Source organism: Microcaecilia unicolor, chromosome 9, assembly GCF_901765095.1.
Source record: "Microcaecilia unicolor chromosome 9, aMicUni1.1, whole genome shotgun sequence".
Lineage (NCBI taxonomy): Eukaryota > Metazoa > Chordata > Amphibia > Gymnophiona > Siphonopidae > Microcaecilia > Microcaecilia unicolor.
In genome coordinates, this window is record NC_044039.1 from 129,432,290 (window position 1) to 129,457,268 (window position 24,979).

General features: G+C 44.7%; 1 protein-coding gene across 3 annotated transcripts in view; it reads left to right on the forward strand.

Annotated features, from left to right (window-relative positions):
• MTA1 (metastasis associated 1) overlaps window positions 1–24,979 on the forward strand; it is a 537,170-nt gene that overhangs the window by 205,114 nt on the left and 307,077 nt on the right. For all 3 annotated transcript variants that reach the window (XM_030214000.1, XM_030214002.1, XM_030214001.1), the window contains 3 exons: window positions 1,572–1,698; window positions 4,378–4,441; window positions 15,286–15,403. In XM_030214000.1, coding sequence (XP_030069860.1) covers window positions 1,572–1,698; window positions 4,378–4,441; window positions 15,286–15,403 — 309 coding nt within the window. The remainder of the gene's footprint in view (window positions 1–1,571; window positions 1,699–4,377; window positions 4,442–15,285; window positions 15,404–24,979) is intronic.

Below are 24,979 nucleotides of genomic sequence, written 5' to 3' on the forward strand. Positions count from 1 at the left end.
TCTCTAAGTGCTGAGTCCTGCGGATGGAGCTTTGATATCGACATACTGAGGAGTTTCCGGCAGCACATGACCACATATAGGGAGGCAAAAGTTTGCTCTCTATCTCCACCTGCTGGTAGATGGACACAACCCACCAGTCTATGGATTGATCAGCTATGATTAATGGAAAGAAAATTATCAGGTATGATACATAATTTTACCTTTTCAAAATTAACAATCAAGTAAACCTACTTGTACAGAAAGTTAAGGAAAAAAGAGTTATTTGGTAAGTGATGAAAAAAAAACTTGCTTAAAATACAAAGGCTTTAAAAAATATCATCCTGTTAGAATTTCTTGTTTTCCCCTCTTTTGTTGAGGGTAGTCTTTAGTGAGGGAATCTGACTTGTGTTTCTAGGTGAACTGCTTATATTAAAAGGAAGCAAAGTTGCAAACCTGTAAAAGATGTTCTTTGAAAGCAGGAGTTCATCAGTGATGCAAATCTTCCTGCTCCATTGGGAAACTTTCTCCAGTATATATCTTGGTTAAATGTGAACAGTTTATAGAGAGCTGCTGCTTTAGGTATAGACATGTACTGCAAATATTTATTGGCTTGAGCATTCATGTCTTAGTAATTATACACTAATATATATATGATGGTGAAGAATATTGCTCTACTTTCCATCTTTCTATCTGTCTGACAATCACACCCTATACCAGTCCAAACAAATGGATTGTGTCCCTTACCAGCAGATGGAGGTAGGCTAAATACTTCCAGTAACATTATCGGTACAAAGATGGGAAGACTGGATGGGCCATTTGATCTTTATCTGCCTTTATTTTTCTGTGTTGGGCTGCCTCAGGGGCTATCTTGTGGATTTAACTGGCAAACAAGTATGTAGGACGTGTTAGTGTCCTTGTTGAAAAAACCAGCACAGATGATAATGCAGAAATGAAATCCTTGTAGCTAGTAGGGTGGCGTGAGCGAACTCCTCTCACTATCCTACATACTTGTTTGCCAGTTAAATCCACAAGATAGCCCCTGCGGCAGCCCTTTTTGGGCGAAACACAACCAGTGTCTGGCGATGTAAGGAGATTGCTATTGCATGACTAAAAGTCCATATACCTATCACTTATCTGCTTTCATCTTTTCCATCTTGGAGTTTGCGGATCATTTGCCTTTCTGTTTTTTGTGACGTCCTGTTGTAAGGTTAGGACGCAGCATGGGGAAGTGCCTGTGTGAATTGCAGATGGCCTGAAAATGTAAGCTGGAAGCACTGCAGTAGTGGCGGGGGAAGAAGCAGGAAGCGGCAGATGCCAGACCTGCAGGAGGGGAAAGTAGAGAGTGATGCGCCACGGCACCCCTGAGAGTTCGATGCAGCGCACCAGGGTGCCGCAGTGCACAATTTGGGAACTGCTGACCCTAACAAAAGTCAGCCTTGTGGCAATTAATATTTGAAAGAAAATATGTCCTTTGTATTTCAGTAAGAAATTTTCTAAGAAGGAAGATGCATGTTTTTGTTGGATTGAAAAAAGAGTTTTTCCAATGTATGCACTAATTGTGGAGAATTCATCTGATTTTGTTCTTCAATCAGGGGAAATGGAAGAAGAGATGGAAAATCCAGAAATGGTAGATCTACCTGAAAAACTAAAACATCAGTTGAGACATCGTGAATTGTTCCTTTCCCGCCAATTAGAATCATTACCAGCCACACACATCAGGTAACAAGTTCATTATCCTATTACCATTGAATACTAACCATATGGCTTTCAGGGAACCAGCAGTTTAGTGGTAGACCCCTTTTTCTCAAGCTCGTATAAGGCTGATAAAAATTTGACTAAAGCAGCATCCTATATAATAAAAAGCACCTCCAACGTTCTGAAGCTGACTCCGTGGCACTGAAACCTTGAAGCATTCGTGCGCTCTGTAACTCCATCTCCTGAAATGATGTCACGCACTTCCGGGTGCGTCACCAGCAGCAGTGCCCAATCACACCTCCAACAGACTAAAAAAAACAGCCAAACCCGCATGCCCGAACTTCAATCAATGAAAGACAACCGGCGTCGACACTGCCAGTAACGCCGGGTTACCCCCCCTCCCCCCCCAGCCACACACGTGACAACCCCCCCCCCCCCCCCCGTGGGGTTCTCTCCCTCGCCCATCCCGAGTCACCAGTGGACCGTGTCACCCGCCCTCCTCCCCAAACCACACTCCCGCCTACCTCCCTCTCTCCTCTCCGACTTCGGACCACCGCCCTCCTCCCCGACTGACTCCCTCCCAAGTCGCCGTTAACCCCTCCCCCCATACTCTCCTCCCTCCCGTCAAGAATTGCCTCTGGACGTAGAGGACCCCACCCTCTCCCCATGAGTTCCAGGGTCGTCGTCCCTCCGTTCATCGTCGTCCCTCTGTTCATCGCTCCATCCCTTCAAGTTCAATCACCCTCCCACCTAATAAAAAAGCACATCTTCACTTACATTGCAAAAAAAACACTCTCACACACATACACTGATGCGGAACATGCAGAGATTCTCTCTCTCTCTCTCCCCTGCAACAATAACCACCCTCAACCCCCCCCCCCCCCCCCCCCCCCCCGCCACTTCCTCCAACTTTGCCAGCACGAGACATCCCCCCAACCCCCCCCCCTACACCAAAACCCTCTCAGTTCACCAACCACCCCCCCCCCTTCATTGTGAGAGACACACACACAGTATCACAAAAACAGACACTTGCCCCCACGCTCCCAGTCCACCCCACCCTTTCTCACACACACACACACACACACATTCTGTGACAGACACACACACACAAAATACCTCTGTGACACACATGAACTTTCACACTCACACACAGACCCCCCCCCCCCCCCCAAAACACCGCAAAAAACACACATACACTGATGCGGAACAAGGAGACATGCACACTCACTCTCTCCCTCTCTCTCTATATCACCCCTGCAACAATAACCACCCTCAAAGCCACCACCCCCCTTAAACCGCAACCCTCTCAGTTCTCCACCCCTGCTCCCCCCTTTCATTTTGAGACACATTCACAATAACACAAAAACACAGACACTCGCCCCCAACCTCCCAGTACAACCCACCCTCTCTCACTTACACACACACACACTCTCTCTCTCTCAAACACACAATATAGGTCTGTGACAAACATGACCTTTCACTAACACACACAACCACCGCCCCCCCCCCCCCCCACCACAAACCCCACAACAAAAAAAATACACAAACACATACACTGATGCGGAACATGGATACATGCACACTCCAAACCACAACCCTCTCAGCTCACCACCCCCCACCTCCCCTTTCATTGTGAGACACACACACAATAACACAAAAACACAGACACTCACCCCCAACCTCCCAGTATACCCCACCCTCTCTCACTTACACACACACAAACTCTCTCTGTTACACACACACAGACACACTTTCTCACACACACAATATAGCTCTGTGACACACATGATCTTTCACTAACACACAGACACACAACCACCGCCCCCCCCCCCCCCCAAAAAAAAAGCAACAAAAAACCCCACATACACTGATGCGGAACATGGATAGATGCACACTCCAAACCACAACCCTCACAGTTCACCACCCCCTCCCCACCCCCCTTTCATTGTGAGACACACACACAATATCACAAAACCACAGACACTTGCCCCCAACCTCCCAGTACACCCCACCCTCTCTCACTTACACACACACACACACACACACACACACACAAACTCTCTCTGTTACACACACACACACACTCTCTCACACACAGTATAGCTGTGTGACACACATGACCTTTCACTAACACAGACACACAACCACTGCCCCCCAACCCCCCCCCCCCCCCAAAAAAAAAAAAACACTCACAAGCACATACACTGATGCGGAACATGGATAGATGCACAGTCCATCTCTCTCTCTCTCTCTCATCCCAGCAACAATAACCACCCTCAAAGCCACACAACACTTCATCCCACTTTGCCAGCACGGGACATCCCCCAACCCCCCCCCCCCCCCCCACAAATATAAATATTACAAATTTAAACAGCAATTAGGTTATGAATTAAACTGTGCCACTCCCTTTTACTAAATCCTACAAATACAATAACATAACAACAAAAAACAAATTAAAAAAAAAATACTACACAACACAAAAATGTAAATTAATCATTTACCATTACAACACAATTATCCTAAATATCCCTTTCAAAACATTAATTGCAGAAAGCAAATACCTTACTAGCGCCCGTTTCATTGGTCTCAGAAACGGGCCTTTTTTTACTAGTTTTATATATTGAATATATTTGGGTTTTTAAATTGTATATATTTGAAAATCTATATTTCAAGATATGTATATTTTTTTTCTTTTTTCTTTAGAGGCAAATGCAGTGTAACACTTTTAAATGAAACAGAATCACTTAAATCATATCTGGAGCGGGAGGTATGTCACATTTTTACTGTGCGGAAATACATATGTCATAAACTACCCATAAGTTTTCTTTGCTCAGGGAGAAGCTCTGAATAAAGTTCATTCTTGCTTCTGGAGCTCTCAATACTTGTAAATGGTATAAGCCAGAGGTCCTCAAAGTTTACAACTCAGCCTGGTGTTCAGGATTTCCACAATGAATGTATGCGAGATCTATTTGCATGCAAGCAGTGAATGCAAATAGATCTCATATACATATCCATGTGGAAATCCTGAAAACCAAGCTGGGTTGCGAACCTCAAGGAATGGATTTGAGGACCCCTGGTATAAGTTAGCTTTGTATTTTACGCTCTGAAGATCAATTTCATGTATTGTATTTCAGGCCAACCCTCATCTCTGTTATAACAGCCAATCAGTAGAATTTAAAATCTAAAAAATATAATTAAAATAGTAGGGGAGTTAATCTGATGGCCTTTATGATGTATATCATCATAGTAAAGACAGAACCATTAAACGCTGTTCTATTTTCTGGAGGCTGCATTACATTCTGAATGATTTGTTAGAATTTGTCCACTGAATTTATTGTATGTTCTCCGAGGACAAGCAGGCTGCTTGTTCTCACGACTGGGGTGACGTCCGCGGCAGCCCCCACCAACCGGAAAAGGCTTCGCGGACGGTCGGCACGCAGGGCACGCCCACCGCGCATGCGCGGCCGTCTTCCCGCCCGTGCGCGACCGCTCCCGCCAGTTCCTTTTTTTTCCGCGTCTGGAGAGAGTCGTGCTTTGCCGCTCTCTCTGTTTTCAGCCGCCGGAAGCCCGATCGCGTTTACGCGGATCGTTGTTTTCGATTTAATTTTTTGTTACCGCCGGTTTCCCTTTTCTTTTTCAAAAAAAAAAAAAAAGAAACCCTGAGCGTGTGGAGCACGCGCTCCCTTTTTCCCTCGTTTCCAGCGGGGACGCCGCGTTGCGGCCTAGTGGCCGCACGGTCGTTTTCTTTTTCGAGGTGTGATTTTCGCCACCATTGACGACTTTGACTTCGCCGACGCGATTTTTTCCGTCGATGTCCTCGAAGGTCCCGAGTGGATTTAAAAAGTGTGGTCGCTGCGGCCGGCCGATCTCGCAGACCGACACCCACGCTTGGTGCCTCCAGTGCCTCGGGCCGGAGCACAATATCAAGTCGTGTTCCCTGTGTCTCGGTCTCCGGAAACGGACTCAAGTTGCGAGGCAAGTTCTGCGGGACCGTCTTTTTGGAACTTGCGCCGGCCCCTCGACGTCGACCTCGACGGCATCGGTATCGACGCCCGGTCCTTCGGTACCGGTATCGATGCCCGAGACATCGGCACCGATGGCATCGACCCCAGGAGAACAGGTCCCGTCGGCCCGCCGGTCCGACGGCGAGGGTGGAGGTGAGCGGCCACGTGGGCAGTCGGCCCCGGTCACTCCCTCAGCCCGTGGTCCACGGGACCGAACCCTGTCTGACCCGGCTCCTCGAGACCGAGGGGGATCGTCCTCCTCCTCCTCCATACCTCCCGGCGCCGGTGACGCGCATCGAAAGAAGGACAAGAAGCGTCGTCACCGGTCGCCCCGGTGCATCCGGACATGGGAGAGGAGGCGACGCCGAAGCGTCATCGCCGAGAGGAGAGGTCCCCGTCGGTTGTGGAGGTACCGACGCGTCAGGGTTCTGGCACCTCGGTGCCGTCTCCTGGCCCCCATCAGCTTCTGACACCGGCACCCCTGCCGGCCCCACCGCCTTTCCCGGCAGCGGGCCTGGACGAGTGCCTCAGAGCCATCCTTCCGGGGATCCTGGAAGGGCTGATGCGCCAGGCTGTGCCGGCGCCGGGGGTGCTTGCGCCCTCGGCGCCGATGTCTGTGGCGCCGGCGAGCTCTAGCCCGGCGCCGGGGCCGTCGACACCGCCGCCGCTTGCGGCGCCGGTCTCGACCGCCACGCAGGTGGAGTCCCCGTCGATGGAGGGAGCTCCGTCCCCGCCGACGCGGGAGTCCACCGCTCGACGACACCGAGACCTCGGTGCCTCGACGTCGAGCCGGGCCCGGTTCAGGACTCAGCTACATGAGCTCATGTCCGATACCGAGGATGAGGCCTCGTGGGGGGAAGAGGAGGACCCTAGATATTTCTCCTCAGAGGAGTCTACGGGCCTTCCCTCGGACCCCACGCCTTCACCGGAGAGGAAGCTCTCACCTCCTGAGAGTCTCTCCTTTGCCTCCTTTGTGTGGGATATGTCTATTAGCATTCCCTTTCCCATGGTCTCTGTGGAAGAGCCGAGGGCCGAGATGCTCGAGGTCCTCGACTATCCATCACCACCTAGAGAGTCCTCCACGGTGCCGCTGCACAATGTCCTCAAGGAGACACTGCTTCGGAACTGGGTGCGACCGTTAACTAACCCCACCATTCCCAAGAAAGCAGAGTCCCAGTACAGGATCCACTCGGACCCAGAGTTAATGCGGCCTCAATTGCCCCATGACTCGGCGGTCGTGGATTCTGCTCTCAAGAGGGCACGGAGTTCGAGGGATACCGCCTCGGCGCCCCCGGGGCGGGAGTCTCGCACTCTGGACTCGTTTGGGAGGAAGGCCTACCAATCCTCCAGGCTCGTGACCCGCATCCAGTCATACCTGCTCTATATGAGCATCCACATGCGGACCAATGTGCAACAACTGGCGGACCTGGTCGATAAGCTCCCGCCGGAGCAGTCCAGGCCTTATCAGGAGGTGGTCAGGCAGCTGAAGGCGTGCAGAAAGTTCCTGTCCAGGGGTATCTATGACACCTGTGACGTGGCGTCTCGTGCTGCGGCCCAAGGTATAGTGATGCGCAGGCTCTCATGGCTGCGTGCCTCTGACCTGGACAACCGCACCCAGCAGAGACTGGCCGACGTCCCTTGCCGGGGGGATAACATTTTTGGTGAGAAGGTCGAGCTGATGGTGGACCAACTGCATCAGCGGGAAACCGCTCTCGACAAGCTCTCCCACCGGGCGCCTTCAGCATCCACCTCAGCAGGTGGACGTTTTTCCCGGGCCCGGCAGGCTGCACCCTATTCTTTTGCAAAGCGTAGGTACAACCAGCCGGTCCGAAGGCCTCGTCAGGCACAGGGACAGCCCCAGCGCGCTCGTTCCCGTCAACAGCGTGCGCCAAAGCAGCCCCCTGCGCCTCCACAGCAAAAGCCAGGGACGGGCTTTTGACTGGATCCACGGGAACATAGCCGCCCTCACAGTGTCCGTACCGGACGATCTGCCGGTCGGGGGGAGGTTAAAATTTTTTCACCAAAGGTGGCCTCTCATAAGCTCCGACCAGTGGGTTCTCCAAATAGTGCGGTGCGGATACGCCCTGAATTTGGCCTCCCTACCTCCAAATTGTCCTCCGGGAGCTCAATCCTTCAGCTCCCATCACAAGCAGGTACTTGCAGAGGAACTCTCCGCCCTTCTCAGCGCCAATGCGGTCGAGCCCGTACCACCCGGGCAGGAAGGGCAGGGATTCTATTCCAGGTACTTCCTTGTGGAAAAGAAAACAGGGGGGATGCATCCCATCCTAGACCTGAGAGGCCTGAACAAATTCCTGGCCAAAGAAAAGTTCAGGATGCTTTCCTTGGGCACCCTTCTGCCAATGATTCAGAAAAACGATTGGCTATGTTCCCTGGATTTAAAGGATGCATATACTCACATCCCGATACTGCCAGCTCACAGACAGTATCTCAGATTCCGCCTGGGCGCACGGCACTTTCAGTATTGTGTGCTGCCCTTTGGGCTCGCCTCCGCCCCACGAGTGTTTACAAAGTGCCTCGTGGTGGTGGCGGCGTACCTACGCAGGCTGGGAGTGCACGTGTTCCCATATCTCGACGATTGGCTGGTCAAGAACACCTCGGAGGCAGGAGCCCTCCGGTCCATGCAGTGCACTATTCAACTCCTGGAGCTGCTGGGGTTTGTGATAAATTACCCAAAGTCCCATCCCCAGCCTACCCAGTCTCTGGAATTCATAGGAGCTCTGCTGAATACCCAGACGGCTCAGGCCTTCCTTCTCGAAGCGAGGGCCAACAACCTCCTGTCCCTCGCTTCGCAGACCAGAGCGTCTCAGCAGGTCACAGCTCGGCAGATGTTGAGACTTCTGGGTCATATGGCCTCCACAGTTCATGTGACTCCCATGGCTCGTCTTCACATGAGATCTGCTCAATGGACCCTAGCTTCCCAGTGGTTCCAAGCCACCGGGAATCTAGAAGATGCCATCCGCCTCTCCACCAGTTGCCGCACTTCACTGCTCTGGTGGACCATCCGGACCAATTTGACCCTGGGACGTCCATTCCAAATTCCGCAGCCCACGAAGGTGCTGACGACAGATGCATCTCGCCTGGGTTGGGGAGCTCATGTCGATGGGCTTCACACCCAGGGTCTGTGGTCCCTCCAGGAAAAGGATCTGCAGATCAACCTCCTGGAGCTCCGAGCGATCTGGAACGCGCTGAAGGCTTTCAGAGATCGGCTGTCCTGCCAAATTATCCAAATTCGGACAGACAATCAGGTTGCAATGTATTACGTCAACAAGCAGGGGGGCACCGGATCTCGCCCCCTGTGTCAGGAAGCCGTCGGGCTGTGGCGCTGGGCGTGCCAGTTTGGCATGCTCCTCCAAGCCACATACCTGGCAGGCGTAAACAACAGTCTGGCCGACAGACTGAGCAGAGTCATGCAACCGCACGAGTGGTCGCTCCATTCCAGAGTGGTACGCAAGATCTTCCGAGAGTGGGGCACCCCCTCGGTGGACCTTTTCGCCTCTCAGACCAACCACAAGCTGCCTCTGTTCTGTTCCAGACTTCAGACACACGGCAGGCTAGCGTCGGATGCCTTTCTCCTCCATTGGGGGACCGGCCTCCTGTATGCTTATCCTCCCATACCTTTGGTGGGGAAGACCTTACTGAAGCTCAAGCACGACCGCGGCACCATGATTCTGATAGCGCCCTTTTGGCCCCGTCAGATCTGGTTCCCTCTTCTTCTGGAGTTGTCCTCAGAAGAACCGTGGAGATTGGAGTGTTTTCCGACGGAGCGTTACTGCACCCCAACCTTCAGTCTCTGGCTCTCACGGCCTGGATGTTGAGGGCGTAGACTTCGCTGCGTTGGGTCTGTCGGAGGGTGTCTCCCGGGTCCTGCTTGCCTCCAGGAAGGATTCCACTAAAAAGAGTTACTTTTTCAAGTGGAGGAGGTTTGTCGTTTGGTGTGAGAGCAAGGCCCTAGAACCTCGTTCTTGCCCTGCACAGAACCTGCTTGAATACCTTCTACACTTATCAGAGTCTGGCCTCAAGACCAACTCAGTAAGGAATCACCTTAGTGCGATTAGTGCTTACCATTATCGTGTGGAAGGTAAAGCCATCTCTGGAGAGCCTTTAGTCGTTCGATTCATGAGAGGCTTGCTTTTGTCAAAGCCCCCTATCAAGCCTCCTACAGTGTCATGGGATCTCAACGTCGTCCTCACCCAGCTGATGAAACCTCCTTTTGAGCCACTGAATACCTGCCATCTGAAGTACTTGACCTGGAAGGTCATTTTCTTGGTGGCAGTTACTTCAGCTCGTAGGGTCAGTGAGCTTCAAGCCCTAGTTGCTCATGCTCCATATACCAAATTTCATCACAACAGAGTAGTGCTCCGCACCCACCCAAAGTTTCTGCCGAAGGTGGTGTCGGAGTTCCATCTTAAACAGTCAATTGTCTTGCCAACATTCTTCCCTAGGCCGCGTACCCGCCCTGCTGAACGTCAGTTGCATACATTGGACTGCAAGAGAGCATTGGCCTTCTACTTGGAGCGGACACAGCCCCACAGACAGTCCGCCCAATTGTTTGTTTCTTTCGACCCTAACAGGCTAGGGGTCGCTGTCGGGAAATGCATCATCTCCAATTGGCTAGCAGATTGCATTTCCTTCACTTACGCCCAGGCTGGGCTGGCTCTTGAGGGTCATGTCACGGCTCATAGTGTCAGAGCCATGGCAGCGTCAGTGGCCCACTTGAAGTCAGCCACTATTGAAGAGATTTGCAAGGCTGCGACGTGGTCATCTGTCCACACATTCACATCACATTACTGCCTCCAGCAGGATACCCGACGCGACAGTCGGTTCGGGCAGTCGGTGCTGCAGAATCTGTTTGGGGTGTAAATCCAACTCCACCCTCCAGGACCCGAATTTATTCTGGTCAGGCTGCACTCTCAGTTAGTTGTTCTTCGTAGGTCAATTTCTGTTGTACCCTCGCCGTTGCGAGGTTCAATTGACCTGGGTTCTTGTTTTGAGTGAGCCTGAAAGCTAGGGATACCCCAGTCGTGAGAACAAGCAGCCTGCTTGTCCTCGGAGAAAGTGAATGATACATACCTGTAGCAGGTGTTCTCCGAGGACAGCAGGCTGATTGTTCTCACCTACCCTCCCTCCTCCCCTTTGGAGTTGTGTTTCATATTTTATTGCTTGTCATTCAACTGGCGGGAGCGGTCGCGCACGGGCGGGAAGACGGCCGCGCATGCGCGGTGGGCGTGCCCTGCGTCCGACCGTCCCGCGAAGCCTTTTCCGGTTGGTGGGGGCTGCCGCGGACGTCACCCCAGTCGTGAGAACAATCAGCCTGCTGTCCTCGGAGAACACCTGCTACAGGTATGTATCATTCACTTTATGTACCCTTGCGTTTCAGTAAAGTTGGTATGTTAAATCTAATGATGGGTAAATAAAAATGATCTGTAAAGAGCTATTAAAATACTGCAGGACTTGCAATAAAAACACTAAAAAGATCCTTAAAATATGCTTGGAGAAAAGAAGGGAAAGGATAGATGATAGAATCATTCAAGTATATGATGAATTTAAATAAGGGGAGGGGAGAGTTTTTCATAGAAAAGGAAACTCAAGGATCAAGGGGTCATGATCTGAAGTCATAGGGAGAATGGTTCAGAGGGAATTTGAGAAAATACTATTACTTTGCTAAAAGGGTGCTAAACGTCTTCTAGCAGCGATACTGTAAGTCGTGGAATGGCCAGGTGGAAGCCAACAGGCATAAACTCCCCATACACCTACTGGGTTAATGGTGACCAGGCACCATCTAGCAAAGTCATGTAAATATAGGTGGCTGGCTGTTAACAGCCTCATTAATTTTTTGTTAACTACTGTATTCTAAATTATTAGAAAACTTGGTGGTAAATCATGAGGACTAGAAGAGCCTAGATACAGGTTGGAGTCTGGGGATTTATGTACCCAGAAAGGGAAGATGGCAAAAATAGGCTTAAACAAGAAGCATTATTTTATTTATTTATTTGTTACATTTGTGTCCCGCATTTTCCCACCTATTTGCAGGCTCAATGTGGCTTACATAGTGCCATAGAGGCGTTCGCCATCTCCGGCATAGAACAAATACATAGAGTTATTGTGGTCGAAGAAGGTTGAGGTGTTGGGATTCGTTGAGAGGAAGAGTTATGTAATGTCTGTATCAGGCTTTGGTTTCGTTGTGTTGCAAGGTTTAGGCATTTAGTTTGGGTCGATGGGTTATGCCTTTTTGAACAGGTTGGTTTTTAGTGATTTACGGAAGTTTAGGTGGTCGTACGTTGATTTCACGGCTTTTGGTAGTGCGTTCCACAGTTGTGTGCTGATGTAGGAGAAGCTGGATGCATAAGTTGATTTGTATTTGAGTCCTTTGCAGCTTGGGTAGTGGAGATTTAGGTATGTTCGTGCTGATCTTAGTGTGTTTCTTGTTGGTAGGTCTATGAGGTCTGTCATGTAGCCCGAGGCTTCTCTGTAGATAATTTTATGGACCAGGGTGCAGATTTTGAAAGTGATACGTTCTTTGATTGGTAGCCAATGTAGTTTTTCTTGGAGGGGTTTGGCGCTTTCGAATTGCGTTTTCCCAAATATAAGCCTGGCTGCTGTGTTTTTTTTTAATTAAAGCTTTTGCATTAAAACAATTACAACATATCCATTCTCAACAACATTATGCCATATTTTACATATTCTTAGGCTGATAAGAAATACACTTCATCCCATTAGCATAGCCCCCTCCCTCCCCCGCCTATTTCCCCCCTCCCTCCCCATCCCGTGTCATGGAGGTGTTGAGTCCTGAGTTTGTATCTGTTCATACGGTTGCCAGATTTTGTTAAAGGCCCCTAAGCGACCTTTCCGCATTGCTGTTAATTTTGACATTTGATACAGGTAGTCCACTTTTTGAAGTACCAATTGTATCTCCGGACTGTTTTGCTGTTTCCACGCTCTGGCAATTGCTATTTTTGTAGCGGTCAGGTATTGGATTGCCAATTTATGGCGCGAGGCTGCAAGATTCGCTGGCTTGAAGTGAAGAAGACAATGTTCTGCTTTACAAGGCTAAGACTGTTGAAGAACTCGACTAATTAAAGATGTCACACCCTTCCAATATTCCTGTATCTTTGTGCAATCCCACCATATGTGCATGAATGTGCCCCTTCCCCCACATGCCCGCCAGCATTCAGCGGGTACCTCCGGATATATACGCTGTAGTCTATCTGGCGTATAATACCACCAGTAATATACTTTAAAGCCATTCTCAATCATAGATTGCGCCAAATTCGGCTTGAACAGATATCCATATCCATTCCTCCAGGTCGCCCGTGTAAACGAGCATTGAAGAGCAATCTCCCATCTGTTAATATAGATCATTTGAGGATCTGTGCATTGTAACAGTGCTAGGTAAAGGCGCGACACACTGTCCCTGCCCCCGCCCCTCAAAGCTACCTCCACCGTTGTTTCCGCCATTTCCAATTCCTCCCTAGCTCGGGTGAGGATGAAGTTGCGCACAGAACAGTAATACACCTGATTAAGGGGTGTGTTATGGGTGGGGAAATGGGCGTTCCAAAATTTACACAAGTAGTTAAAGAATATGGTCCAGTGCACCTAAATTTATATGCCAAGATTTACATCATGTTTTCATTGGTGTAAATGGAGGAATGATTCACCTCTTTATTCCCTTACCCTTATTGTTCTGTCTGTTTACCTGTCTTATCTAGATTGTAAGCTCTTTGAGCAGGGACTGTCTTTTTGTGTATTGTGTACAGCGCTGCGTATGCCTTGTAGCGCTATAGAAATGATAAGTAGTAGTAGATACAACTAACCCTTTAGTAGATGTAATTAAACCTTGAATAATAACTTGGGGAGGGGGTCCCTACCCCTGGGGGGAGTGAATGTGGCCACCACAGCATACCCAACCCAGGCCAGCCCATTGAGGAAAAGCTGGATCAGGGAACTGAATTAGTCTTACAGTGCTGCTGTTGAGCTACTTACTTGGTGGACAGATATCTTTATTTTCAGTGTATTGTTTTAAACGAGTTTATGCTTACTAAAAAAAAACAGCTGAGAAAGTATTATAAATGTGTATGCAGTAAGGAAAGTCACTGTTTATCTTTGCATAATATCTGTATGTTTTCACGGTTTTACATACACTTCATTCTCACAGATCACGAATTTACCAACCAGATGGTGGGGTCCCTTAGGGATCTGCACTTTCTGTAGTCTTGTTTAATTTGTATCTGTCCATTGGTCACTGATACTGAGCTTTTGGCCTGAACATTTATTGTTATGCTGATGATATATTGATTATAGCTAGGGTCTCCCCCCCCGAAGCTGGGATATTTCTAGGCTGCAAGGGGGTTTAAAAACAATCTCAGATTGGATGAGGGTGCATCAGTATTGAATGTGGATAAGACCAGGTGCTGCTGGATTACAGGACATCATGGTTATCCAGAGGTAATACCGACACTATTTGGGAAGGCAGTTAAACCGGTATCAAGTTTTAGATACTTAAGGGTTCTTATAGACAACATTCGAAGATCAGATTAGTAAGGTAGTGAGGGAAGGTTTAATGGTGTTAAGGAGATTGCATTCCCTGAAACATTTGTTTAATGAATCAGCTCTAAATACATTATTACATGTGCTTCTTATTTCACAAATTGATTCCAGTAATTCTATATATTCAGGTTTACTAGGGCGTAGTTTGAAAAGGCTGCAAACATTACAGAAAGTAGCAAATATGCTGCTGGGTAATGGATATAAATTTGATCTTGTCACCTCATTATTATTACTCTACCATTGTTTACCAGTTAAATATAGAATTTATTTTAAGGTGCTGGTCAGATTTAAAACATTGCTTAAAACTCATTTTTTTCTGTCAAGCATTTAATTTAGCTGAGGGGAGGATGGAGAAGATTTACTGAATAAATTGCAATTTTATAAGGATTCATTTGTGGATGATTCTTTGGAGAGAATTAATAGGTCTTTCCTATTAAAATATGGTGTTCCTTTCAATGTGTGTTTTACTAATGTATGTAATATTGCTTTTTATTTTTTTAGTATTGTGAACTGCGTAGATTTGAAAAAGTAAGGTGGTATATAAAATATTTTAATCAATGTAAACATAAACTTTTCAAAGTTGCTTCTGTTGTACCAAAGCACTCTTTTCTTCCTGCCAGTTTTCTACAAAGCAACTATTTGTGGGCATTAACAGCTCTGCAGAGGAAAAACTAGCCTTATCTGTGCTATGTTTTAATTTTTAAAACCTGTAGAGCAAAACTTTTTTCTCTTTGATCCTTTTATTGTTTCTGTGAGTTATTGTTGCATAAATTTATGGTCAGTTGAATTTAAAAAAGTAATTTAACGAATGTCATATTTATCATCTGAGGGCATGGTAGCTGTAACTATCTGACAACTGACAGTGGTGAAACAGTTTAAGTTACTGACAGAAACATAGATTAAAAAAAATAGTAGTCTGCAAATCTAAAAAGAAATTTATAGCTAAATTAGCAGAATGTATAAGCCTCAAAGAAATTACTGATATTGTACTCTTACTAGCAGGAAAATTAATGATCTTTTTTTTTTTTATTTTATTTTTTAGGATTTCTTCTTTTATTCTCTAGTCTATGATCCGCAACAGAAGACGCTTTTGGCGGATAAAGGGGAAATTCGTGTTGGAAACAGATACCAGGCGGACATTACAGATTTACTAAAAGAGGGTACACTTGACAGGCTCCCTTTTAGATTATTAATGCACATTTCAAATGGTGGTCATTTTGAGGTTGCATTTTCACTTCATGAATAAAAATAGCGCTCATTTGGTTAATTCAAATGTTTTCTTATATCATTATTTTTATATAAATCTTGTAGTTCTGAGGCACCTTTATTAAAAAGAATTATTGAAATTATAATTAGATTGAAAGAAAACAGCATCATAACTGGACCACAGAATCTAATGTGCATATTAGTTTTGCAAAAACTCTTTAGTCTCAGATTTTATCCTCATATCTGTGGATCTGCTCTGTATATCTCATGCTTTCTTGAATTCTCTTAATGATTTGACACCCTCCATTTTTATTGGGAGGTTAAATCATGTATCTACCACTGTTTCTGTTAATAAATATTTTTTATGCCTCTACTGAGTTTTACCCCCTTTGAGCCTTATGACTTCAAATTCCCTTTCTGTTGAAAAATGCTTGCTTCGTGTGCATTATGTCATGTATTTCAGGGGCTGAAATGTCTCTATCATATCCTTCCCTCTACCCTTTTCTTTTGGGTATTATCTATGCAAGTACTTAAGCCTTATTTCCTTGTCCTTAGGGTTCAGATTCTGCATCATAAGACTTGCATACTTGGTAAGATCAAAGGTTCATCTAACTCCAGTATCTTGTTTCTAACAGAGGGCTAATCTACATCACAAATATTTGGCAGAATCCCTAAAACTGGCAAGATTTCATGTGAAGTTTCAAATTGTATTTGGAAGATTCAGAAAATGGGAGATGTTTAGCATATAGAAGCCTACCTATACTACTCAATATTACTGGGGCTTTTGGACCCACCAAAACTACCAATTCACTTCCTTCCCCCTCCATTTCCCACCTTATATGTACCTGGCTTTTATTCACCTCTCCTAATTCACAAGTTTACTCCTATTCATGGGAAGAGTAAATAGAGTCTCTGTTCTCTAAATGGCACCGGTACTCTTCTAAACACTATTTCATAGTATAAAAATGTAAGCCATAAAGTCTCTGGAAGTTTTAAACACAACTCTCTCATCTTCTTCATTGATTGTTGCTGCACAGAACAGCACTTACATTTAAAGCCTTCTGGGTCAAGCACTTGAAGGATCCTTGGTTCAATTCCCAGATCAGGTTTTTTAAACCTAGGGTGGACTGGGGAATGCTACAAAGGCATGATTCACAGCCTCTTGAGAGGGGCATAAAGCTTTTATTAAAGTTGGTGATGTTTGGTCATACAGGGTTCCAGAAGGAGCAGAGCTGAATTTATTATTTGGATTTAGCTCACAGCTTTTCAGTAGTAGCACATGGCAAATTACATTCATGTAAACCAGGTATTTCCCTGTACCTAAAGAGTTTACAGTCTAATTTTGTACCTAAGAAGATGAGTTAAATGATTTGCCAAAGGGTTCCAGAGGTGATCTGGGAAATTATAGACTGGTGAGCCTAACGTAGATGCCAGGCAAATTGGTAGAGACTGTTATAAAGACCAAAATTGCAGAGCATATACATAAACATCGATTTAGTGAAGGGAAATCACTACATTTTTTTGATGGGGTGGACAAACGTGGATAAAGGTGAGCCAGTTGATACTGTGTATCTGGATTTTCAAAATGCATTTGACAAAGTACCTCATGAAAGACTCCAGAAGAAATTAGAGTGTCATGGGATAGGAGGTAATGTCCTATTGTGGATTAAAAACTGGTTAAAAGATAGAAAACAGAGAGTAGGGTTAAATGGTCACAATTACTACAGCTCACCTTTAACTTACCTAACACTTCCCGTCTATCCTCCCTTACCGAATCTTTAAACAATAAGAATTATACTTGTTATCATGAAATGAATATGCTTATCTGCTCTTACCAACATTCAAACTTTACGAATTGTACCTGTTATTACGAAATGATTGTCATAACCACACTCTGTAAGCCACTTTGAGCCTAAATAGGTGGGAAAAAGTGGGGTACAAATGCAATAAATAAATAAATTCTCAATGGAGAAGGGTAGATAGTGTCATTCCCCAGGAGGTTGGTGCAGGGACCGCTGCTTTTTAACATATATATAAATGATAAAAAATGGGAATAACTAGTGAGGTAATTAAATATGCCAAGGACACAAAGTTATTTTAAGTTGTTAAATCGCAAGAGAATTGTGAAAAATTGCAAGAGGATCTTACGAGACTGGACATCCAAATGGCCTGGATTGGCCGCTGTCGTGGACAAGATGCTGGGCTTGATGGACCCTTGGTCTTTTCCCAGTATGGCATTACTTATGTACTAGATGACATTTAATGTGAGGAAGTGCAAAGTGATGCATGTAAGAAAGAGGAACCCAAACTATAGCACGTGATGCAAGGTTCCACATTAGGAGTCACCGACCAGAAAAGGGATCTGGGTGTCATGGTTGATGATACTTTGAAAATCCACTGCTTATTTCTAAGTTAAGCAGCAGGGTTTAAAAAGGGTTTAGATAACTTCCTAAAAGAAAAGTTCATGAGCCATTATTAAGATGGACTTGGGGAAAATCCACTGCTTATTTCTAGGTTATGCAGCATAACATCTGTTTTACTGTTTTGGAATCTTGCCAGGTACTTGTAACCTGGATTAACCACTGTTGGAAACAGAGTACTGGGCTTGATGAACCTTCGATCTGCCCAGTGTGGCAACACTTCTGTTCTTAAGATCACAAGGAGCAGAAGCGGGATTTGAACTTAGTTTTGCTAGTTTTGAGCCTGCTGCTCTAATCACTCCAGACCCAGGATCATTGACCAGACTAGGAACAGCTTCTGGTATCCTATTCGGCTTCATGTACAGAAGCACTTTCACATGTACACACTAATTGGCCTTTCTGCTATATAGATACTGACATGCCTGGTCTCCTACCTGCATTTTGGCACAAACATGCACAACTAAGCTGGCCAAAACATAAAAGGCAAAACTAAATCATCCTTATTTCAAATGAAAAAGGATGCATTTATTGTTCTTGTCTAGAAGCAGTCTTAGACCTAGATGATGACCTCTGGCTTTGTGTGGCTGCCTCCACATTCTACTGTTTCTTGAAGTGGAACAGCAGCATATCTGGGACAAGACTGAAAAAAAAAAGTACAGATTGGTTCTGAAATAATTAACAAGTTGCATGATTGGAGAAGGAAAGAGGGCAGCATATATAGATAGAGATAACGATAGAGGTAAAGCTTGAAAAGCCATCATATTCTTTTAACTAGTTGTGTCCTTGACGAATTTAGGTCCTGCCCCAAGACCTAAGAATTGTAGCAGTATCATTAGTGAGTATATGCGTTTATGAATAAGGCTAATTTTTGTATCTGGTAAGGTGGTAGTCCTTCCAGGTTAAGCAATTCTAAGGTCTTTGTAAGACTTTGTGGTATGGCTCCCATTGACTGTCAAAGCCCCAATTATTATTGGTATCACCCTTTGATATCTTTTTCTGGATTCTTCATTTAATTTGTAAGTCCCGATATTTCATGATCTTTTCCAGTTCTTTCTGTCCAACCTATCATCTGGTATTGACACTTCAACAAACCATTCTGTGTCCATTTGTTATGATTCTGCTGGATAGGCAGGGGAATGTTTGGGACTCATTCCTGATTGACTTGTCAGGGGCTGAGCCAGCAGACGTCAGAAGCCTGATCCATTTAAGCCTGCCTTTCCCCTACAATCATTGCATTGGCATCGATTGCTCTGATTGCTTTGCTGAAGCCAACCTGCGCTTGGGCGCTTGCGTTCACGTTGGCGTTTAGCCTTTCTCCTCGTGCTTGCTTATTCTGTGTGTGTGTGTGTGTGTGTGTGTGAGCTGGGTATTTCCAGCATGAGCCTGATTGCCTCACTCCCCACACCTGGTTTGATTTCTACTGCTCTAATGTAGTACTGTCTGGGGACGTAAAAGCTTGTGCTTTTTCAGTTTGTTTAACTTTCCCTCGGTGTTCCCTTTGTTGTGCTGAGCTTCTGTTCTGCTCTCTGTGGTTCTGCCTCCCCCTGTCCTTGTATTTTGCTCTTGTTTGTTTGTTTTAGTTCTCTTTGTTTGCTGTTGCTATCTCCTGTGTACAGGGAGCAGCCCTTTTCTGGTCTGTGTGTGTCAGGGCAGCTTCCTCTGTTTGCTTACTCTCCCCTTTATCTTTGTCTGGTGAGTAGCTCTGCCCTGTTTTTTTCCCTTTAGCAGTTCCCTTTTTCCCTTCGGGGTTGTGGGGCCAGCTTTGTGTATTCCTCAGGTAGTTCTCCCTTTCCCTTTGTATGCTGTATAGTCAGCCTAGTGTATTCCCTTGTGGGGGCTCCCTGTATTGTTGTATGCTGTAAGTACAGCCTAGTTCCCTTGTGTGCTGAATGTTTCAGCCTAGAGTGTATTCCTATAGTTGCTTTCCTTTTTCCTTGAGTGCTGTGTTGTATAAGCCTAAAGTGTTTCCTTCTGGGGCTTCCTATATCCTTGTTTGCCTGTGGCACAGCCTTGTATACCTTTAGAGGCTTCTGCTTCTCACCCTTTCCTTTGTGACTCTACTCTGCACTGTGTTGCTTGTGGCCCAGTTCCGTGTGGAACCCTTGTTCTTTCTCCCTTCCCAGAGTGTGAGTTGGTTCCCGGTCGGCCGTGAGGCCCGCTTGCTTGGTCTTTGCGTGAGTGGGTTCCCGATCGGCTGTGAGGCCTGCCTGAATGCTCTGTCTCCCACTTTCTGGTAGTGCCTGTTGGCTGTTGTGAGTGTGCAGGGTTTGTGGCTGGGGTGGTGCGTGTAGGGCCTGTTCGGTCTATACTAGGCCTCAGCCTGGGCTCAAGGGCTCACATCAGGAATAACACCATTTCCATGCTTATTGTCAGCAATGCCTTCTATATTCCATTTTTTCCCCATGTTTAAATCTCTTGTTTACTTTTGTACTCCTCTTTAGTTTCCATTGATTTTTAAACAATTTTTCTTTTCATACATCACTCAGTAGTTGATCTTTGCTCTTTAGATTGTAACCATTTAGGCCTTTCTCCTCTTCCACAGTTTGTTCAGTTGTAATAAACTTCATTCACCATTCTTTTGTGAAAGTGAAAGGTAGAGCCTATCTGTATCACTTCATGGGTTAAGAACTTGATGTATAGTCGTCAGCTTTCTAGTTTCCAGTTTAGATATTATTGTGTCCCTTCCACCCTGCTACAATGCATTGAAGTAGGGGTAATATAGCCCATGTATTTAATGCCTTTACTGCATTTCCTCCATTGAGTTTTAGCTTTAAAAATTTTGAATACGTGTAACATATTCTGTGCTAGTTTTGTTTTTAATTTGATCATGCATAATTTTAGAAGCTTCAAGAATTCCTAAGGGTCTCCCTTACCAAACTATGCTAGCGATTCTCGCTCGATACACGATTTGGTAAAAGAGGCCATAAGTGTTTCTAGGCTTCTCCACTTGGTAGTCCTTTAATGATGCTGCTGTTCAGAAGTTCAGTTTCTTCTGTATTTTCAATGTTTCCTCTTTTTAATGATAAATCATACATTTGTCAAGTCCATATTTCATTGAAATATTCTCACTGAAAATGTGAACGGTATTTGTAGTGACTCAAGTTCAGTCTTAAAGTTTCCATATAATTTAAAATCATTCATGCATAATGTAACATTTGGTTTGATATTTGATAACTATGATTACTGTTTAATGTTTTCGTTAAGAATGGTCAACTATAGAACGAAGAGCGAAGGTGATAATGTATCGCCTTTAAAAATGCCTCTTCGGGTGTGCACTTTGCCCAATTCCTTTCTATTCAGTATTAGACGTCTTCCAAATGTTCATGTTATTTTTCAGAAGTCTGTATATGATCACTAATACTAAATTGGTGTGTTGTATGAGCCAGCTTTTTGTGTTACAAGAATTGAAAGCTTTTCCAATCTATGCCGTATGCAAGGGTTTTCTTCTTCTTACAATTTTTCAGAATCATCTTATCAATAAGTAACTAATCCTTTGTTCCTCTGGAATTTCTGCAGTTTCCCTTTTTCTCCACTGGAAACAGAGAAGTTGTTGTTAGGTAATCATAAATTGACTTGACTAAAATTCTAGTAAATAGTTTGAATGCGATTGGTAAACATGTTATAGGCCATTTAATTTTCTGGAGTGGCTGATTCCTTATCTTTTTCCTTCCTATCATCATCCGTTCTTCCATAGATGCCCATAAGGCATTTAATTGACATCATGTGGACTTTTCAAGTATTTGAGCCAGAAGCTGTGTAAACAATTTTTTCATTCATTTCACGTGATTTTTAACCATTTAATTTGGTATGGTTGTGTTCACCTTTGGTTTATTTAGTTCTTTGGCTATTTTTTGTATCTAGAGTGCATTCTTATTGTGCTTTACAGGATTATCATATAATTTTCTCCATAATTATAGCATTTTTTTTTCTTTGTCAGGGCTCAAATCAGTTGACATACCCTCATAATTTAGATCAATGTTCCTATAGAATGGTGATTTAATAGAAATTGATGATTTTGTGTATATTGTTCAGTTTGGGCTTTACAACTTTATTATTTTCTAATATTGCAGCCGCCCTTTGCATTCTTCAGAGACTTCAGAAATGGTTTTGCAAATAATTTCATATCATTTTGTGTCTGTGTATATATTTATGTATATGTTTGAAAGGATAGCAGCCACAATCTATACAGACTCATTCAAATATATTCTCAAATTTCCAAGCCTTATCTGAGCTTCTAGAACTGCCATAGTTCACTATGAAGTGCTAGTAGCAGCATATTCTGCACTATAAAAACATAGCACTGGAAAGTACTCTATGTTGTCAGCCTAACTTGAGGAAAGTCATGAACTGTCAACATTGCATACTGTGAAGAGCGTAACAACCTGATTAGGTGCACACTATTGAAGTAACTATCTAAATAATGAGACCCATCCAAGAAAAAAACCACAGTTTACATTGAACCCTCTCCTCTGTTCAGCTGGTAACCAATGCAAATCTTACAAACATGGGGTCTTGTGACCATATTTTTCTTTCCAGATACCAGTTTTGCTGTATCATTTTGTGACAGCTTCAAACTCTTAGTCCTCTCAATCAATCCTTGGTACAGTGAATTACAGTAGTCAATATGCAATAGCACCTAGTGCATGAGCAATAGTACTTAAATGAGCCTTCCCAAAATGCAGCTATAATTAATACACCTACTGCAGTGACCCAAATGAAGTTCTTATGCCATGTGGATTTTGCTAATCCATATTCATTTGGTTATATAAACAGACTTACCACCACCTTAAATTATAAAATGACTATCTACTATCTGGAACGTTTCTAGACATTTATTCCTACTCAGTCACAGGTGTCCTGAAGATCATCTGTTTCTGTCCCTTGCAGGGCTCTGTGTTAGCCCCTGCTTTATTCAATCTATTTCTCAGTCTGCTTGGTACTCTCTATTCAGGCCCAGGGCATCAGCAGCTACTGTTTTGCAGATGATACACAGTTGTATATATACAGTAGATCCAGTTCACTGTGATCTTCATACATTAAACACTGATTTGATACTCTGACCCATTGGCTGGAGCAAAATTGGTTAAAACTCCCAAATTCCATGCCATGTGGATTTCTGGTGGATCTTTCTCCAGCTTAAGTTCCTTTGTTAGCCAGCCAGCACTTGCACAGTTTCTTAAGATCCTGGGATATCTATTGCAATACTTCTCAACCCAGTCTTTAGTAGATAGCCATGTTTTCAAGATATCCAGAATGGATATGCATCAAATAGATTTGCATGCACTATTTCCTTGGTATGAAAATATATCATGCATATTCAGTGTGGATATCCTGACTGGCTGGGTGTGCCCTGACTTGGGTTGGAAGCATTGGTCTATTGGACTCACAGCTGTCCCTGGAAGATAGTCTTTTCAGTTTCTAAAGTTTTCTTCTTTTGCCCTTTTAGAAAATTTCTTTTATTGAATATTCAAATATTGCAATCGCAATAACATTCATGATTTAGGAAATACACACAATATCCATTTAAGAAATAGTAATACAAAGGAAATAAAAATTCAACTTTTCAACCACAATATACAGAAAATATTGGCAACCAAAACTCAGGAAAAATAAAGGGAAAAAAATCAAAGCAAACTCAACTCAGATTTTTTAGCCACCCAATACAAAAAGATGTCAAAACCCTCAATTCTTCCGTAGAAATAATAAAATCTAATAACTGGGGTCAAACATAATCTTACCCTCAAACTTTACCAAAGAAGTACAAGGAAAACGTAAAACAAAAGTGAGTCCCAGCAATTGAGCTCTACAACGCAAGGCCAAGAATTCCTGTCACAGTTACTGAATCGCTCTCGATAAGTCAGGAAAAATCCTAAATTTCGATCACCAAAACAGTGATCCATTGAGCGGAAATATAACCTAAGAACTGCATTTTGATCAATTTCCAGAGCAAAAGTCACCAAAAGTGTCATTCTTGTTGTTACCACATCCAATGAAGACTCTAAGGACCTGATATTCAGCTGGCAGTGCATAGTGTGTTTGCTGTCCACAGCCAGTGTTAAACCCAGATATTCATTGTCTGGCTATCGGTGACTGGCATTGAATATCCAGGTTTATTTTGGCTGCTAAAAGGTTAACTGGCTATGCCAATATTCAGTGCTAACCAGTAAACCTTTTTTAGCAGTCAAAGATAGGCCAGCATATTTTGACCACTTAACATAGCCGGCTTGGTGCTGAATATCTGCGCCTAACCAGCTATGTCACGCTATATAGCTACAGTTAAGTTCATAGTGGATACTTCAACTGGCCCAGGAACATTTTGGCCCAAAATAGATATTGGGCTCATACCATAGCATGGCATATTTTAAAATATCTCCAGTGTGGTTAAAGCAAACACTGAGCTTGTACCAGTCGGTGTGCAAAACCTTGAAGGGTAAACCGCTTCATCGCCAGGGTAGATGTGGGTATTGGAGGATACTGCTTCACCTTCCCCGTTCTCTTCCCCATACCGAATCCAAGGAGAGTCACGAGGAGTCCACTAACCGACAGAGGTAAGGGCTGCTAAACCGGGGATTTGATCAGGACGCCATCTTAGTTTTCTCCTTCTTCTTTGTCTTTTGATGTATTTTGGCTATAACATCCTTCTTAGCGATGCTTTAGCAACTCTTGTTCACAAGATTCAACGTGGAATTGAAAGCCTACTTTTTTTCAAAGGCTTTTGGTGAAGGATAGCGTTTGAGTATTTGGGTGCTTGAGAGGAGCCACTAGGGTATCCTGCCATCCCCATTTGAGGCTTCCAGTTGCTGTGAGCAGGGTGCCCTGCTTCAACACCTGGACCAGGAAGAGCCATAGCATAACATCTGAGTCAATCTGAAAATCAGAGTCTACCATGTACAAAGCAATAACATAACATACTAAATGATGGTAGATGAAGACTTGTATGATCCATCTAGTCTGCCCAGCAGTTTGACTGCAACATAAGTTAAATCATATGTTATGGAAACTTAGCTTACAAAACAATGTGTCATTATATCCATCATTATACTATGCCTAATTACAGGTTGGGCTAGCCTCAGAGTCGCACAGTTACAATACCTGAAACCTACTGACTTT